We start from the raw sequence: 18,987 nt of genomic DNA, 5'->3' as shown, positions 1-18,987 counted from the left end.
TCACGCGTTGCCGGTGGTGCCCAGACGAATGGACCAATGCTCTTCTAGTATGTCATTAAGGAAGACAAACACAATATTGTTGAGCATAACTTCATCAGTTTTGAGCCTGAAGAAAGAGATTGAAATCAGTCAGAAAGGGGATGTACTTAGACAACTTTAGTAGCAGAATGAAACTGGAGTTGCTGTAATGCTATTTTTCAGCCAAAGGAAGTGACAAGAACCCCATCTACACTGACTTTTTAAAACAGCTTCAAGCTATCTCCAGTACACAGTAGTTGTTGTGGCTGAGATGTTCTCTGATGATGAGGATGATGGGATTCAGATTCCTGGCTCTTTTTCTGTGCCTCAGATCTCTGGGCCTGCTGCTAGGTCTTTTTTTAAAATAGATTTTTCTTGAGCTTTATAGATTACAGCGAAAGTGGGGGAATAATTCAAGAAGAAAGAAAAGTAGGAAAATTGAAAAGACAGTGGCAATAATCCCCTTGTGAAAAAGTGATTAAAAAAAGAAAGAAAAAGAAAAAAAACATCCTAAAATAACAAGAAAATCAAAAAGTCAAAAATCAAAAAGTAAAAAAAACAAAAAGTTGGACTTCCTTCTGATTCTGCCCGTTCAGTCTCTTCTTTAATCCATGTCTTATATTTAATCCAATTTACATCATCATTATATCCTCAGTACGGTTATAAGTCCTTGTAATTAGTTTCAATATAATCATCAATTATTGACCAATTAGTTTGTTTGATTGGATTGCCTGTATTCTTTTTTAATAAAAAAGTTAACTTGTCCATGTCCTTAATTTCATTCACCTTGTTTATCCAGAGGAGTTTATCTGGTATTTCTTTCAGTTTCCAAAGTTTCGCAAAAACAATTCTAGTGGTTGTTGTCATATACATAAACAGAATATCCTCATTTGGATATAATTTTATGTCAGCATCTGCAATTCCCAATAGATAGTATTCTGCTTTCCTTGGAAAATTTTTATTATTTTCTGCATTTCTTCATGAATATCTTTCCAGTACTTCTGAGATTCTACACAGCTCCACCATAGATGGAAAAAGCTGCCTTCATGCTCGTTGCATTTCCAGCATTTCCAGGTCTTTTTCTGAGGCTCCCACAGACAGTGCAGAGTCAACACCGCGGTTCTCAGAAGAAAAGAATTTTAACAAAGGAGATAACGAACAGGTGGAGAGGCTTTTGCCTCCTTTCCATGCTGATAGTGAAAGTGCAGACAGCCTTGACATTGACCTGACCCAGCAAGCTCGTCTTGATTTGCGGGTCAGGCGGAGTTCTTGCCTGGCCAGCAGACGAGAAGCCAGTTCAGGGAAAGGTCATCGCAATGCTTTCATATCGGTGAGAGCATAATGTTTTCATGTTAGAAAGGTATTTAGGCTTCCTGCAAACAAAGAGAAAGCATCAGTTCAATGTAGCTTGTTAGCCTGAAAGCTTCATGGAATAACCTTAGCTGGAAAGCAGCACGCTTGGGATTTCTTACTTTGTGATTCTTGGGGCAATTGTTTTATTGCTTGTACCATGGACTCTGTTTTGGACTTTGCCTATAGGATTGTGCCTCTTGTTTTTACCTAAATATCTTTGGAACTATATTCTGCATTTAACCTAAATCTTTGGAACTTTGCAATGCTTATTCTTTATTTTGACTTGGACTTTTCCCTCAATAAACTATAAAGCTACAGCTCTTGTGTGGTGGTGTTTGGAAGCAAGGCGAAACTTACTCTGAGTTGCAACAGTAGTTTAACTACGCACGCTGTGAAAGTTTACTGCAATGTGTTTAAAACCCACTAATCCAACACAAGCAAGGTTGGCGGGGGGATCCAACATGAAGCCCTTAATGCACATCAGCACAGTGTGATAGAACTACATCACATGGGGAAGTGGGCTCTGCAAAATGTGAATAGTTGAGAAGACATCCAAAGTGCTCCCCTGATGTGCAATTGCTCTTTCCTTTTTTGTGTCATAAATTTTTAATGGGTTTTGTGACAATAGCATTGTTGTTGTTGTTGTTGTTGTAATATGCTGTTGGGCTTGGCCTCATGTAAGCCGCCCCGAGTCCCCATTGGGGAGATGGTGGCGGGATATTAAATAAAGACGATGATGATGATGATGATGATGATGATGATGATGATAATGATTCATTTGTTCAGTTGCTTCCGACTCTTCGTGACCTCATGGACCAGCCCACGCCAGAGCTCCCTGTCGGCCATGGCCACCCACAGCTCCTTCAAGGTCAAGCCAGTCATTCAAGGATACAATCCATCCATCTTGCCAATAGCATACAGTTTTACAAAATTCAACAAAGTACAAATATTGTTGCCTCAACCCCCATTCACCACCCATGATTTCCGACAGCACTCAGTATGGAACTAGTCTCTAATAAAATCTCACAAGAGTCACGACAGGCACTGACGACTGCTGGACAGACCACAGGTTAATCAGATCTACGATGGCTATCAAGATTGCCCCCAAATGCAGACTCCAAGGAAGAAAGACAAGGCACAAAATGAACACCCAAGCCCTTCAGGAAGCCTCCAAATGAGCCTTCTCCAAACAACACTCAAAGATCATCTACCTATAGAACACCCCGAAAATGTTGAGGAACATTGGAACAAACTGGAGACCTCCATCATCACAGCCTGTGAAGAAACCATTAGATATCAAACTAAGAAACATCAAGATTGACTTGACAAAAATGACAAACAGCTAATTGATAAGGAAAGGAAAGGAAAGCCTTCAAACATGGCAGAGAGACACCAACAGCGCTGCTAAGGAAAAGATCTATGCCAGTGCAAAAGCTGAGGTCCAAAGAAGGACCAGAGAAGTCAAGAACATCTGGTGGACAAAGAAGGCTGAAGAAATCCAACACTTTGCAGGTACCCATGATGCTCAGGTATTTTTTAAAAGCCACAAAGGTCATCTACAAACCAAGAAATCATAGCATACAACCTCTACGTTCAGATGGAACCAAACTTCTGAAGGACAAATAATCAATGTATTTATTTATTTCTCGCACTTCTACCCCGCCCTTCTCAACCCCCGAGGGGGGACTCAGGGCGGCTTACAAAAGGCACAATTCAATGCCAGCACAACAACAAGATAAAATAAAACATATATAAACAGTAATTAAAACAATTAAAAACAATCCATTATACATCACAATCCCTAAAACCAATCTAGTGCTCAACGTTTGCCAGCTCAGAGTCCGTAAATTCAATTCCACATTGCAAAATCCATCAATTCTAGTCGTCGCTTGTCCTTTGTCTATCTGCCAGATTACCCGAAAGCCTGGTCCAAAATCCATGTTTTTAATTTCCTTCTAAAAGAGAGGAGGAATGTCGATGACCTAATTTCCCCAGGGAGTGTATTCCACAGGTGAGGGACCACCATCGAGATAATACCAAGAGCTCCTGTAGAAAGCTTCGTCTTCTACGGCTTGGCCGGGAGACATACAGCTTTACAGCTTGGCCGGGGTTATACAGCCCTACGGCTTGGCCGGGGAGATATACAGCCTACAGCCTGACCGGGGTTTTACAGCCCTTACAGCTCCTTTGCTGAATTCAGTGATGGCTGAATGAAGGACTTCATTCAGCCATCACTGAAACCTGAATTCTTTTTCCCCTGGAAGTCTACAAAGCTCTGCTTGGTAAGGGTCTCTCGCAGAAGCCAGAAGCAGTTGGTACCGGGTGCAGGGGCTCCATGCCAACAGAGGCAAAGACAGACTGCCCAGATTAGAAGTTAAGGATTTCCCCATTAGTTACAGTTATGAAGATAGTGCCTGTTCCCTGTGGACAAGATTGAGAGAGAGAGTCAATAGACTGTTAAGAAAGCTTGAAAGTACCTGTTTGTTTTCATTAATAAAGAACTTTGTTCGATCTTTAAGCAATCTAAAGACTCTGTTTGGGGGAATCCAAGGGCCTTTAATCTGAGGCAGCCCCGGCATCCTGTTGGGCACACAGAATTTATGTCCTGTCTACAGTCATATGCACAGGCCCAGCGTGCAACAGCATAATGGTAATCCTAAAACCAGACATCACTTGCATACAAGAGTGGTCTTCAAAGACACCAAGCACCAGTGATATCGAGCTGCTTTTAGGAGGATCTCCCCAGCTGAGGAGATCCTGAGGACCGCACCAAAAAGAGTCCTGGAACCTTGGTGAGGCCAGCAAAGCCAATGTCAGCAGCAAAAATAATTAAATAATAAATCCTCACCAAAGCGGAAGAAGTTCAGCAATCGAGGTGTCTTTATTAGCAATTCAGCTGGGATCAGATGCATTGTAGGAATAATTCCACTACAAGCATGCAGGAGCACAGTGATGCAGGCATATTTATACAATTTTTGAAAACCCAGAGTTCAAACTTCCCGCCCCGGCTCCTCTGACGTTCCCCGCTGTGATTGGGCAACAGGGCGAGCAGCTGGGGAGGAGCCTCCCACCCCCTGGGCTCCTGGACCAATCAGGGAGCTTCAGGGGCGTGCTGGATCCAAGGGGGAGGGCTCCTGTCGCCCACTGGCCAGCGAATCAGAAGAGGGGAGGCGGGACAACAGAACACAAAGAGAGTTCATGAATGGGTCAATGGAAACTGGCCATGTGCTCAGCGAAACAAAGGAAAAATGCAGCCAATGCAGCTTATTGTCCTTTGAAGGGTGCAAATCACCATATATGAGGAAGTCCGGTTGTTTTCCAGGCTGGCAAACAGGGCGTTTGTGGAGATGAGACTGATACAATTGTGTTGTCGTGAAGGTGCAATTGAGTAAATCAAAGGGAGGGCAAAAGGGAACTCTTTGTCCTCCTGGTAGGAAAATGATATTTCTGCTAAAGGGCAAGGTGAAATGCCTGGGCTGTCCTCCGAGGGGCAAAACAGCTGGCCGGATCTATTATCCATGCAAAGGGAAATGATTGATAAACATTCTGAATGATTTGCGGCTCAATAGCTCTTTTCTGGTGGGATTTCTTCATGGGTTTGAGAGGAAACAAAGGCCAGGAGGAGGGAAAGGGGTTCTGGCCATGAAAGAACCAGAAATATAATTTTATACGTATAAAAAACCCAAAAGGATAGAATTTTATAAAGGTAATCCATGCAGGGGACAGAAAGGAGTTCATAGTAAATGGCAAATCCGTAAGAATCAAATGATAAATCCACAAAAGTATCGTCCCTAGGTTCATAAGAGACTTTCAGGAAGGTTCCCAGGATCCCTGCGCTCCTGCTGGCCCAATGCTGCCCTTGTCCTTAAAGAACTATAAGTCACTATCCCTTATTTGGGGGGGGGGGTGCTCGACATCACCAGCATTCAATTTTGACAATCTCTGTTTCTACTTACCCAACAATATTGCCAACCACACCGTGCGGTTCTTCAAGGCGTATGTCAGAAAGCCCAAGGCCTTTCAGGTGAGTCTCTAGAAGGCCGGTTTCCTCGAAAATTTCTGTAAGGACTGAATCACAAACTATATCTTTGAGACCACACGAAAGAGACATATGGGTTGGTGGAAGCTCTGTGTTTTTATTTCGGTTTTAATGTTTACATGGTTTTAATTGTATATTCTGCTTCAAATATTGATTTTCTAGGCTTCTAACCGGAGCAAATTATAGGGACTGCACGAAGCCCCTCGTAAATCAGCTCCACTGGCTGCTGATAAGTTTCCAGTCCCAATTCAAGGTGCAGGTTGTAATCTACAAAGCCATAAACAAGGCATCCTCAAACTGCGGCCCCCCAGCTTTTTTTGGCCTCCAATTCCCAGTCCAACCCCATTCTGTCAAGAAACAGAAAAATCACATTCAAAGCACCCCCGACAGATAGTCATCCAGCCTCATGTGGCAGGGGATGGCTAGTTGCTATATAAATAAAAATGTAATGTTTGTTTATGGGATTAGCATAACTCAAAAAACCACTGGACGAATTGACACCAAATTTGGACACAAGACACCTCTCAGGCCAACGAGTGACCATCACTCTAAAACAGTGGATCTCAACCTTTCTAACACCGGGACCCCTAAATATGCTTCCTCATGTGGTGGTGACCCCCAACCATAAAATTATTTTTGCTGCTCCTTTATAACTGTAATTTTGCTACTGTTACGAATTGTAATGTAAATATCTGATAGGCAGGATGTGCTTTCATTGTTACAAATTCAACATAACTAAAGCATTGTAATTAATCAGAAAAAATATGTTTGGGGGAGTATGGAAGACAGATGATGGGATTTGCAGTACCTTCAACCGATTCAGCTCTGATTTCCACAGACCACTGAGACCTCCACACAGAACTCACATGTCAAACAAAAAATACTGGAGCGGTTTGGGAGAAATTGACAGTGATTTAGGGGAGATGTAGTTCACCTACATCTGGAAAGCATTGTGAACCCAATCAACTATGGATCTGGACCAAACGTGGCACAAATACTCAATATGCCCAAATTTGAACACTGGTGGAGTTTGGGGAAAATAGACTGACATTTGGGAGTTGCAGTTGCTTGGATGTATAGTTCACCTGCCATCAAAAAGCATTCTGAACTCTGACAATCATGGAATTGATCCAAACCTGGCATACAGAACTCTAATTACCAACATAAAATACTGGAGAAGTTTGGGGAAAATATACATACCTTGACATTGCTTGGTGCGTTCTGGAGTCTGGGCCCAGATCCGGCAGGGAGGCTCGTGCCTCTGGCAAGCTCGGCAGGCGGTAAAAGCCGGGCATGGGAGGATCCCCCACACGGCCTGGCCTTACATGGAGCCTCTTGCCCTGTTCACATCCCAGCCGGATGGCGCGAAGGGGTCCTCGCCCTCCCCCGTGCCCCTGTCACTCGGCGGGAGCGCGAGGGCGGCGGGGGAAGCCTCGCGCAAGGCAACGCCTTGTGCAAAGGGTCCTCAACTGCGCCCTTGCCAGCCGGCAGCCATTTTGAGGAGGCGGAGGGAGCGGGGCCAACCGAGGCGCCTTCGCGACCCCCCAAAAATGGCCCAGCGACCCCTCTGGGGATCGCGACCCCCAGGTTGAGAACTGCTGCTCTAAAACATTAGTTTTGTCATTTGGGAGTTCAGGGATTTGTAGGTAAGAACCTGCACCTTGAATTGGGACCGGAAAATAAATGGCAGTCAATGGAACACCTTAAACAGGGGGGTAGACCGCTTGAAAACTACAAATCCCAGCAACTACAACTCCCAAATGTCAAGGTATATTTTCCCTAAACTCCACCAGTTTTTACATTTGGATGTGTTGAGTATTTGTACCATGTTTGGTCCAGATCCATCATTGCTTGAACCCACAGTGCTTTTTGGATGTAGCTGAACTACAACTCCAAAACTCAAGGTCAATACCCACCAAATCCTTACAGTATTTTCTATTGGTCATGGGAGTTCTGTGTTCCAAGTTTGGTTCCATTCCATCATTGGTGGAATTCAAAATGCTCTTTGATTGTAGCGAACTATAAATCCCAGAAACTACAACTCCCAAATGTCAAGGTATATTTTCCCCAAACTCCACCAGTTTTTACATTTGGGCGTGTTGAGTATTTGTACCACGTTTGGTCCAGATCCATCATTGTTTGAGCCCACAGTGCTTTTTGGATGTAGGTGAACTACAACTCCAAAACTCAAGGTCAATACCCACCAAATCCTTACAGTATTTTCTATTGGTCATGGGAGTTCTGTGTTCCAAGTTTGGTTCCATTCCATCATTGGTGGAATTCAAAATGCTCTTTGATTGTAGGCGAACTATAAATCCCAGAAACTACAACTCCCAAATGTCAAGGTCTATTTTCCCCAAACTCCACCAATGTTCACATTTGGACATATTGAGTATTTGTGCCAAGTTTGGTCCAGATCCTTTTTTGTTTGAGTCCACAGTGGTTTTTTTGGATGTAGGTGAACTACAACTCCAAAACTCAAGGTCAGTACCCACCAAACCCTTAACAGTATTTTCTGTTGGTCATGGGAGTTCTATGTTCCAAGTTTGGTTCAATTTCATCGTTGGTGGAGCTCAGAATGCTCTCAGATTGTAGGGGAACTATCAATTCCAGCAACTTCAACTCCCAAATGACAAAATCAACTCCACCCCCCAACCCCACCAGTATTCAAATGTGGGAGTATTGGGTATTTGTGCCAAATTTGGTCCAGTGAATGAAAATACATCCTGCATATCAGATATTTACATGACGATTCATAACAGGAGCAAAATGACAGTTATGAAGTAGCAACAAAAACAATGTTATGGTTGGGGGTCACCACCACATGAGGAACCGTATTAAGGGGTCACGGCATTAGGAAGGTTGAGAACCACTGCAATAAGCATATAATGCACATCACTTCCAAGCCCGAATGTCCCCGGCATGCAACAGGTGGGCAAGGAAAAGACTGACAACGCCCTTAAGGATTGTTTTCCACCCTAAACAATTCAATGGACTTTCTTACCTTCCACCAGTATGCCATCGCTTAAGGCAGCCCTAATGTCTGGAATTCTTCCTAAAGCGGGGCTCAGCAGGCCACAGAAGACTACAACTCCCAGAATCTTCCACATCTTGAATTTCTCACCCCTGCGGAGGAAAATTATTGTTTCAAGGGCTTTTCCTATGCATTAAACAAATCAATCCATCGGGTTGTTGTAGGTTTTTTCGGGCTATATGGCCATGTTCAAGAGGCATTCTCTCCTGACGTTTCGCCTGCATCTATGGCAAGCATCCTCAGAGGTAGTGAGGTCTGTTGGAACTAGGAAAAAGGGTTTATATATCTGTGGAATGACCAGGGCGGGACAAAGGATTCTTGTCTGCTGGAGCTGGGTGTGAATGTTTCAACTGACCACCTTGATTAGCATTTGATGGCCTGGCAGTGCCTGGGGCAATCTTTCATTGAGAGGTGATTATCTGTCCCTGATCGTTTCCTATCATAGAATCAAAGAGTTGGAAGAGACCTCATGGGCCATCCAGTCCAACCCCATTCTGCCAAGAAGCAGGAATATTGCATTCAAATCACCCCTGACAGATGGCCATCCAGCCTCTGTTTAAAAGCTTCCAAAGAAGGAGCCTCCACCACACTCCGGGGCAGAGAGTTCCACTGCTGAACGGCTCTCACAGTCAGGAAGTTCTTCCTCGTGTTCAGATGGAATCTCCTCTCTTGTAGTTTGAAGCCATTGTTCTGCGTCCTGGTCTCCAGGGAAGCAGAAAACAAGCTTGCTCCCTCCTCCTCCCTGTGGCTTCCTCTCACATATTTATACATGGCTATCATATCCCCTCTCAGCCTCCTCTTCTTCAGGCTAAACATGCCCAGCTCCTTAAGCCACTCCTCATAGGGCTTGTTCTCCAGACCCTTGATCATTTTAGTCGCCCTCCTCTGGACACATTCCAGCTTGTCAATACCTCTCTTGAATTGTGGTGCCCAGAATCGGACACAATATTCCAGGTGTGGTCTCACCAAGGTGGAATAGAGGGGTAGCATTACTTCCCTAAAGTGGTGTCAATTGTACAGTGCAGTCTTCCAAGAATTGCACTATTGCAACACTTTGCACATCCATGTCTGTATGTCCTGGTAGCATTTCAATATGTGCATTTGTCATACTTTTACAATGTTTATGTGTTTCAATTATTTTGTAACCCGCTTCAAGCCATGAAAAGAGGTTGTGCAATGGTTCAAATCTATGAGGTTCAAATACGGGAAGAGCACAGATGAGCTCCCTCTGCCAGCTCCAGCTCCCCATGCAGGGACATGAGAGAAGCCTCCCAAAAGGATGGTGAAACATCAAAACATCTGGGCAATGTCCCCTGAGCAACATCCTTGCAGACAGCCAATTCTCTCAAACCAGAAGCAACTTGCAGTTTCTTAAATTGTTCCTGACACACACACAAAAATGTCTTTGACAGTCCTTGAGAGCATCTACACAGAAGAATTAAGCCAATTTGACATCACTTCAATGCTATGGAATCCTGGGAGCTGTATTTTAGTGAGACACCAGCGCTCTTTACAACTCTTTACAGTCATTTCCACGCCCTTGGCAGCCACCTCTCCACAAAAGTCAACATTGACACTAAAAATCAACAACAGCCTGAGCTCTGTGAGTGCAGCATTTTTCTGAATGAAGCAGAGACTGTTTGAGGACCAGGACATCCATAGGAAAACCAAGGTGCTTGTTTATAAGGCTATTGTCCTCCCAACCCCACTGTATGCCTGCGAGACGTGGACAGTCTACAGATGTCATATGCAACTCCTGGAACATTCCATCACTGTTGCCTCCGAAAAATCCTGCAAACCTCTTGGAAAGACAAGCGGACAAATGTCAGCATGCTGGAAGAAGCAAAGACCACCAGCATCGAAGCGATGGTCCTCCGCCATCAACTCCACTGGACCGGCCACATTGTCCGGATATCTGGCCACCATCTCCCAAAGCAGTTGCTCTACTCCGAACTCAAAATGGAAAAGGAATATTGGAGGACAGGAAAAGAGATGCAAAGATGGGCTCAAAGCCAACCTTAAAAACTCGGCATTGACACTGAGAACTGGGAAGCCTTGGCCCTTGGAGGTCAGCTGTGAGCAGCAGTGCTGTAGAATTTGAAGTGTCACAAATGGAGGGCAAAAGAGAGAAACATGCCAAGAGGAAGGCGTGTCAAGTCAACCCCGACTGGGACCACCTTCCATCTGGAAACCGATGCCCTCACTGCGGGAGAAGATGCGGGTCAAGAATAGGGCTCCTCGGTCACCTATGGATCCACCCAGGTTGCCAAACTTGGAAGACAATCCTACTCACACAATGAGGAATCACATATCTAAGGTACAACTCTGAGGTTTTCATGGCATTTAGCCCTGGCTGTTAAAGTTTTGTCAAAGTAGTTTAATTCTACAATGTAGATGCACACTTTGTTTCAGGTTTAGTCCGTAGAATCCAAGAAATGGTGCTCATGTTGCCTTTCAAGAGAGAAATGTATTAGAGCTTACCCGAACCTCCTGAGATGGATTGTTGGCCCGAATTAGTGCCACAAAAGTTTTTCAGACCGTATGCCTCTGTTCTCCTTTTCCTCCCTTTGACACTGGCTTCAGCTTGACCACCTTTTTTATAACCCAAAGCCAGCCAAGAATGAGGAAATCTTGTGTACATTTTTGAGCTAGGCATGTGAACTTGCTTTAACAATCCTGCATAAGTGCAAAGCTTGAAATCAGTGCAAAGCTTGAATTGCTTTCTGACCGTCAATGAATACCTGGGTCGCCTTTGCAGAAGCATACGAGCTCGGCCTGTCTAATGAGAAAACCAAAGTGCTCTTCCAGCAGTCACCAGCCAATTCTTCTCCAATGCCAGAAATACAGCTTAATGGTGTAACATTAGAAAATGTTGACCATTTCCGCTCCCCTGGCAGCCACTGCTCCACAAAAGTCAACATTGACACTGAAATACAACACCACCCAAGCTCTGCGAGTGCAGCATTCTTCTGAATGAAGCAGAGAGTGTTTGAGGACTGGGACATCCGTAGGGATACCAAGGTGCTTGTTTATAAAGTCATTGTCCTCCCAACCCTGGTATAGGCCTGCGAAACGTGGACTGTCTACAGATGTCACACTCAACTCCTTGAATGATTCCATCAGTGTCACCTAAGAAAAATCCTGCAAATCTCTTGGGAAGACAGGTGGGGAAATGTCAGTGTTTGGAAGAAGAAGCAAAGACCACCAGAACTGAAGCCATGGTTCTACACCATCAACTCTGCTGGATTTGCCACGTTGTCCGGATGCCCAGCCACTGTCTCCCAAAGCAGAAGAACGGAAAACAAAATGTTGGAGGACAGGAAAAGAGATTTAAAGGTGGACTCAAAGCAGGTTTCGATAACATTGATCATTGTGAGTCACATTTCTGGAATGGGGCTTGGAGGCACTGTTCTTCAGTGGCTCTGGCCCATCATGGAGGGCCATACCCAGAAGGTGATGCTGGGAGACTCCTGTTCGAGCCCCCAGCTGTTGACCTGTACAGTCCCTCAGGGTTCCATTTTGTCCCCCATGCTGTTTAACATATACATGAAACAACTGGGAGAGATCATCCGGAGTTTTGGCATGCTGTCCCACCGATATGCAGATGACACCGAATTCTACTACTCATTTACACCTAATGTCAAGGGAGTGATTCCTGGGCTAATGTTGTGACTCAGCTTGACTCTGAGTCTGAAGCTGAGCTGTTTGGGCCTTCTGGGCCTGATTTTGCTGAGCCTGATTTCCCGCAGGATGATGAGGAGGCTGATGGTTTACAGATTCCTGTATATGTTTCAGATGGGGCTGATCATGTGGCTGCTGAAGGAGAAACAACAAGTCAGTTCCCCGGAGAAAGGAATGTTCCTGCAGTTAGAGACTGATAGCGAGAGTGAAATCCCACACGGCCAGGTGGAGGATCAGTCCCAGCTGGACCCAGAGAAGGGGTAGCATAGCCTTGCAGATAATGAACTAATGAGCAGATGAGATCTTTTGCAATTAGGGCTTCAGAGAAGCACTCGCTTGGCCAGCAAGCGAGAAGTCAAAGGTGCCCAAGGTCAACGCAATGCTTTCATGTTCACAAAGGTTATTTAGTCTTGTAGCTGACAGGCAGTTGTTGTCAGTCCAACATTGTTCTTCCCATGTTAACTTTTGGAGATTTCCCTTGGCTTTTCGCAGCACGCTTCTGGCTTCCTGAGTCTGGGATTTGGGTCTTGTTTTTAACTGTTTACCATGGACTTTTGTTTGACTATTGCTAAGGGAATATGCTTCCTGTTTTTGCTTTTGGATCTTGGGAACTTTGCCTTTACATTTAAGCCTCTATTTTACCTATGGAACTATTGCATTTCTATTTCTTTGTTTTGATTTTGCTTCTCTCAATAAACTACAAAAACCTACAGCCTTGGTGTGGTGGTGTCTGGAGCAAGGTGAAAACTACCCTGAGTTGCAACAGCTAAACAGGTTCCTGGCAGCTGTAATGGACTGGTAAACTAATGAGGGTAAACTAATCAAAGCTTAATACAGACAAAGCGATACCCCTGTTCAGTCAAAGGACAGATCCAGGAATAGGGATTCAGCTTATGTTACATGGGGTCACACTCCACCTGAAAACCAGTTCTCAGTTTGGGGGGTCTCTATAGTCAACTTCCAGGGGAGGATCTAGAAATTCCTAAAGTGAACTATTCAATCATATTCCCAAAGAATCAAAGGCAAGCATGTGTTATTATCTTTGTGGACACTTTCTTGTCCAGGCGTTCAGAATCATGGAACAACTGGTTGGTCAAGAAGAAGTTTAAGCTTTGTGTTTATCTGATTATTTTCCAAGGTTGTTAAAGTACACTTCCCTGTCCAGCTCAACAATTTGGAAATTTTTTCCTCATTCTTGGCTGGGTTTGGTCTATAAAAAGGCGATCAAGTTGAAGCCAGTATCACAGGTCAGGAAAAGGAGAAAAGAGCCTTGTGATGAAATGAAAATCATGCGCCATTCACATTTGATCAGCCACATACTGCCTTGCCAGAGAGAGAAAAATGCCATGCAGATGAACAGTGAAGAACAAATAGTTGTTCTGAACTCTTCGTAGTTCAGAACAACATATGTACAATCATTTGAACAGTTGTGTCACGATGCCAGGGCTCTGCCGGTATTCAGGCAGAGGTGTATCAAACAAACACCCAGTTTGTATTCAACAGTTTAATTAAAACAGCGCTTACTTTCTGGGTGATTTAATAGTCCAAAACATAAAACAGTGGTGGCCCCTCGCCTGTGGAACTCACTCCCCTGGGAAATTAGGTCATCAACATCCCTCCTCTCCTTCAGAAGGAAGCTGAAAACTTGGGTATGGGACCAGGCCTTTGGGTAATCTGGCAGACTGACAAGGCGACCAGAATGTGGAAAGGACTATGGTAATGCTGAATGGACTTACGGATTTTAGAACTCGGTGAACGTTGGCCACTAGATTGGCTTTTTAGTTGCTATTGTATTAATTGAATGTTTTAACTATTGTGGTTATTGTTGTTATGTATTTTATTGTTGAATTGTGGCATCAAATTGTGCCGGATGTAAGCCGCCCTGAGTCCCCCCCTTGGGGGTTGAGAAGGGAGGGGTAGAAGTGCCCGAAATAAATAAATAAAATAATAAATAAATGTTAGAGTCTAACATTGAAATCTCTAGACGAATTAAAGCAGATAAACAAGAAGATATCATGGTTAAATTACCACCAAATTTATCAAGAATATAAAGAAGATAGCAGATATGGTTTCAACCAGGATAGAGGAATATGGGAAATGGTAATGGAAAGGAAAAAGAAACTAATAAAAGCTATTTACCAACAATTACTCACATGGACCACTGAGGAAGAACAAATTAAAAGTTGCCAGGTAAGATGGGCTAAAGATATTGGACATAGTATATTAATAAAACAATGGGAAAAAATATGGACAACAAAAATAAAGTATATAGAAGCCAGCGACTTAAGGGAAAATTGGTTTAAAATGTTTTACCGCTGGTATTTCACTCCGGAAAAGATTTCAAAATTTAACAAAAATGGTTCAGACTTGTGTTGGAAATGTGGCAAAGTAAAGGGGACCTTCTTCCACCAATGGTGGGAATGTAAACTAGTCCAAAAATTCTGGAAGGATGTACACAAGGCAATGCAAAAAATCATAAAATTCAATTTCCCCCAATTACCAGAAATATACTTATTAGGAATTATAGATACAAACCATAAATTAAATGAAAATCAAGAAAAAATAATCTTTTTACTAAGCACAGCCGCTAGAATTTTGCTAGCAAAATTATGGAAGTCAAGAGATGTCCCGAGTGTAGAAGATTGGTATTTAAAAGTTTTAGATGTGATCCAAATGGATAGTCTCTCCCAGAAATTAAAAGGGACAAATAAACACACAAATTGGTCAGGTTTTAAAGAGTTTATTACACGCAAGGAACTCCCTCTACAAATCGACTTATCTCACATCTGAAGAGAGAAGACAGTGAGGAATACGCTGACAATGAAGTACAAGAACCAATACGACTTGAAGATCCCCGGAAGACTGACGGGAAGCAATCCCCCTCCCCCTTCCCCCTCCTTCCCTCTGATTTCCCTCCCCCCCCCAGTTTCTCCATTCCCCACTTCTTAGTCCCTTACCCCATACCCGCCTCGCCTGTCCCCCCCTCCCCTCCCCCCACCCCACTTCTTACCTAAGTATCTACCCAGAATATGTATTAAGTTAAAAAACTTCAATAAAGATATTATTTAAAAATAATAATAATAATAATAATAATAAATAAATAAAATAATAAATAAAGATAGCACTCAGCCACAAAATATAAAACAAAACTGACCGTAAACACCGTTGCAGGTTCAGGAACTCATTTTGAGAAAAAATAAGGAAGAGATTCCATTATGAGATGTTAGCAACAGCCAATGTGTTTATTGAAAGGATTACATGGTAATTGCAAGAGATCCAATCCGCTGGGATCTTATTAGATCAATAAAACAAAAATATTCATTGAAGAGATTTGCATCCTTTGCTGGCTGGCGTTGTGTTCAGAGACGTTTCTGTTTGACCGATCCTCTGCTTTTACAGGCAAAACACCAGAGCGTTCTAAGCAAGGAGAAGGGGAAAATAAGTTGTTTAAAACATGTCATTTCTTCATGTTTCATCTCCCATAAAGCAAACACCATTTATATTGTTTGTGATTGTCCCTGGGTGCATCTACAATGTAGTGTAGTCAAACTGAATTGATCCCACAGTGTAGACGCAGACTTAGTTCTGGAGGTTCGCAATATTCTCCTTTCTTCCCATTTTTCTCCAAAAAATTACTTTTCTTTTTTTCTTTTGTCTTCTCCATTTACCCCTCCATCTTTTCCCCAGACCAATTTCAGACTGTTATATTGTTAATTCTTTTTGAAAGTATACATGTATTAAAATCAATATTTATTTATTTATTTATCTAAAAAATCTTTTGGTCAAAATATATTTAGCCACCTGCACACCTTCTATTTTATCAGTTTTATACTAATTTATGCAATGCTTTTGATACGTTTTATTTTATTGTCCTTTAGTTTTCCATTTTTGGCAGAAAGTAGTCTTGCTGCAATAATTATAAAATGTAATCAATCACTCCTGGGAGAACTAAATCACCTGGAGTTATTTGATAATGTGGTGGTTGCAGAACCTAAATAGAAAAGAATACTCTCACTATTCACATAGGTAATTTTGCAACAAAGGAGTTGGTAATGAAAACAGCAAAAGTGGAATTACTACCTAGAGTGTTCTCAGATCACAATCCAGTTATGTTAAAGATAAAATGGGGAGAGTGGGACAGAAAACTCTGGAGCAGCTGTTCTCAAAGTGAACAAGATCCCTTGTATTGTTCGTTCTTTCTTTCTTTCTTTCTTTCCTTTTTTTTTTTTGCACTACAAATGAGATATGTGGAGTGTGCATTGGAAGCAATATTCCTGACAGACCCCACACATGCCAAACAGAGATGGGTAATACACCTCAGACAAAAGATGGGCCAGATTCCAACAGGAGGTCATCTGTTCACAGCCCTGAGGTATCTCCCGAATATCTTGGACAGTCGCAGGACAAAGGTCCAGACTGAAATTGTGATTGCAATCCCATCTGCAAATCTATATCTCTGGACTCTCCCTTTGTCTCTGGACTTGGAAACCCATCTGGGACAACAACCCCCATTGTGTCATCTGGAAAGACCACACATTTACATAATCGTGTCAGATCGGTTTTGGACTTGTCCTTTGCTCATTACATTCCTGGACAACACACCAAGGGCTGGCATGTCTCCCGGACCACCTCCACTGGCTGATTGGAGACTTCCAGGCTTCCCTGCGCAGCAGGGAGGAGATCCCTGGCTATGTCACCAGTACTGAAGTGTGGCTGCTTGGGCCCACCTCCCAGCCAATCAGAGGCCATGAAAAATGCCAGCCGGCTCCACCAGCTGGCCAATCAGGGAAGAGGAAGGGAAATTTCAAAACATGTCAGTGTCAGTGAATGAATGGGAACTTATGTGTATAAAGATCTCTGCTTGTGAATGTACTTTTACACCTGTACCCTTTGAGCACCTGTGCTGTAAAAGTGTCTCCTTTACGCAAATTGAATAAAGCCTCTCTCATTTGCCTTCATCCTGGTGGAGTCTTTGGTTCTTGATTTGCTATTCACAATAGCTTGCCAGGCGTCCCTCTGGGCTTAGGAGAACTGCAAATTCTGGCATCACCAAGATCAACAGACAGTGTAGTGTTCCTCAATGCAACCTTACAGAGTTGTAAAAATTGAAATAGCTACAACGACGACAACGACTACTACTACTACTACTACTACTACTATGTAATTCAAGCCTCACCACAGTTGTTTTGATGGTCACATTCACCAGGGGAATGCCTGGGATTGGAGGGAGAGGTAGTCCAAGAGAAAGAGGACCTAGAAGAAAGAAATGGTATTACTTCAGTACTTGCGAGAGATGCATTGTCCTAGGCAGACGCCCAGAGCCTGCTTGCATTTTCATCTTATGGAACAGCAATAGAGGAGTGTGGCTGTGTCCACATAAACCAGGAAACATCCAGTTTAAAGGGCTTCAGAGATGCTGTGATGCAACTCCAAGAGTCCATGGCCATTCACAAGGAAGGTGAGCATTGCCACTAAAGAAAACCTCTGTGAGGGAAATGCCTGCTGGTCACAACAGTGATGGATCCATTGAATGTGTGAACAGTGGATCCATCCAGATCAAATTGTCCACTCATCCAAAATGGCAGAATCACTGCGGAGCTTCTGGAACGCTATGGGGAAAATCCCATGTTCCACCGTTGCAGAGTAAGGTCTGGATGCAGCAACTCTGCAAATCCAGCCATTCATCATGTGGACTCCATACAACATTCCATCTTATTGTGGCTGTGGAGACGCAGGCTGCATCCCACAGCCTGCATCCCACAGCACCAGGACTGTGATTTGCAGAGTTGCTGAATTAGTGTCAACAGCATTAAGATCACTTCTGACCAAAAGGTCATGAGTTCGAAGCCAGCCCGGGTCGGAGGAGCTTCTGACCAATTGTGTAGCTTGTTGTCAACCTTTGCAACCCAAAAGACAGTTGCATCTGCCAAGTAGGAAAATTAGGTACCACCTATGTGTGGGGAGGCTAATTTAACTAATTTACGAGGCCATAGAAAATACTCCAGCAAAGCACTCCAGTAAAAGCATGCAGGGAATGCGGAAGTACTTCATCAGTGTCACAGATGGATGATGAAAGTGACAGCTCCCCAGGAGGCCAGAAAGGTTAAATAGCTTCTGACTGTCTGTTGTGTGTCTTTGGCATTGAATGTTTGCCATATATGTGTACATTGTAATCCGCCCTGAGTCCCCTGCGGGGTGAGAAGGGCAGAATATAAATACTGTAAATAAATAATAAAATAAACATTCCTTGTTTTCTCATCACTCCTTTCTATACCAGTGTGCTGGCACAGCTGTGCCACAAGCTATATTTCCTTTTTCTATGCATGGTTAGTTTGCACATGTTTCTCTTAGCCAGGCATGTTGCAGTTAAACAGCTTCCCCCAGGCTGCAGTCATAGGCTAGCAGCCTGCCTATCATCGTTCAGGCTTTTGGAACCGCCCTTTTCCCCAGACAGTTTGTTCAGTCTTACAGTTTGAAGCCCTACTACAGGACGTGTGAGTTTTTGTCCCCTCCTGTAGAAAAGCTTCATTTCATAGAATCACAGAATCAAAGAGTTGGAAAAGACTTCATGGGCCATCCAGTCCAACCCCCCACCAAGAAGCAGGAATATTGCATTCGAATCCCCCCTGACAGATGGCCATCCAGCCTCTGTTTGAAAGTCTCCAAAGAAGCTTGGCTGGGGAAGACAATTCTCACAGCTTTACTAAGAAATACAGCACAGCCCTTGTTGGGGTTAAAGAAACAGGTCCACAGCATTCGTGGAAAAAATCCAAAAGACTCCAGCTGGAAAATCTTCAGAGTTTTAGCTGGTAAGGTCTACTCGGGTACCCATAAAGCAAATTGGAACTGGGAATAGGGCCCC

General features: G+C 43.5%; 1 protein-coding gene across 1 annotated transcript in view; it reads right to left on the bottom strand.

Annotated features, from left to right (window-relative positions):
- Window positions 1-18,987, bottom strand: part of LOC137096866 (BPI fold-containing family B member 3-like) — a 73,716-nt gene continuing 54,729 nt past the window's right edge. Inside the window, exons 14-15 of the mRNA XM_067467119.1 lie at window positions 5,328-5,457; window positions 1-106 (exon numbers count right to left, since the gene is read on the bottom strand). Coding sequence (XP_067323220.1) covers window positions 1-106; window positions 5,328-5,457 — 236 coding nt within the window. The remainder of the gene's footprint in view (window positions 107-5,327; window positions 5,458-18,987) is intronic.

Source organism: Anolis sagrei, chromosome 4, assembly GCF_037176765.1.
Source record: "Anolis sagrei isolate rAnoSag1 chromosome 4, rAnoSag1.mat, whole genome shotgun sequence".
Lineage (NCBI taxonomy): Eukaryota > Metazoa > Chordata > Lepidosauria > Squamata > Dactyloidae > Anolis > Anolis sagrei.
Note: the sequence above shows the minus strand (reverse complement) of the source record. Positions and strands in the feature narration are given on the sequence as shown.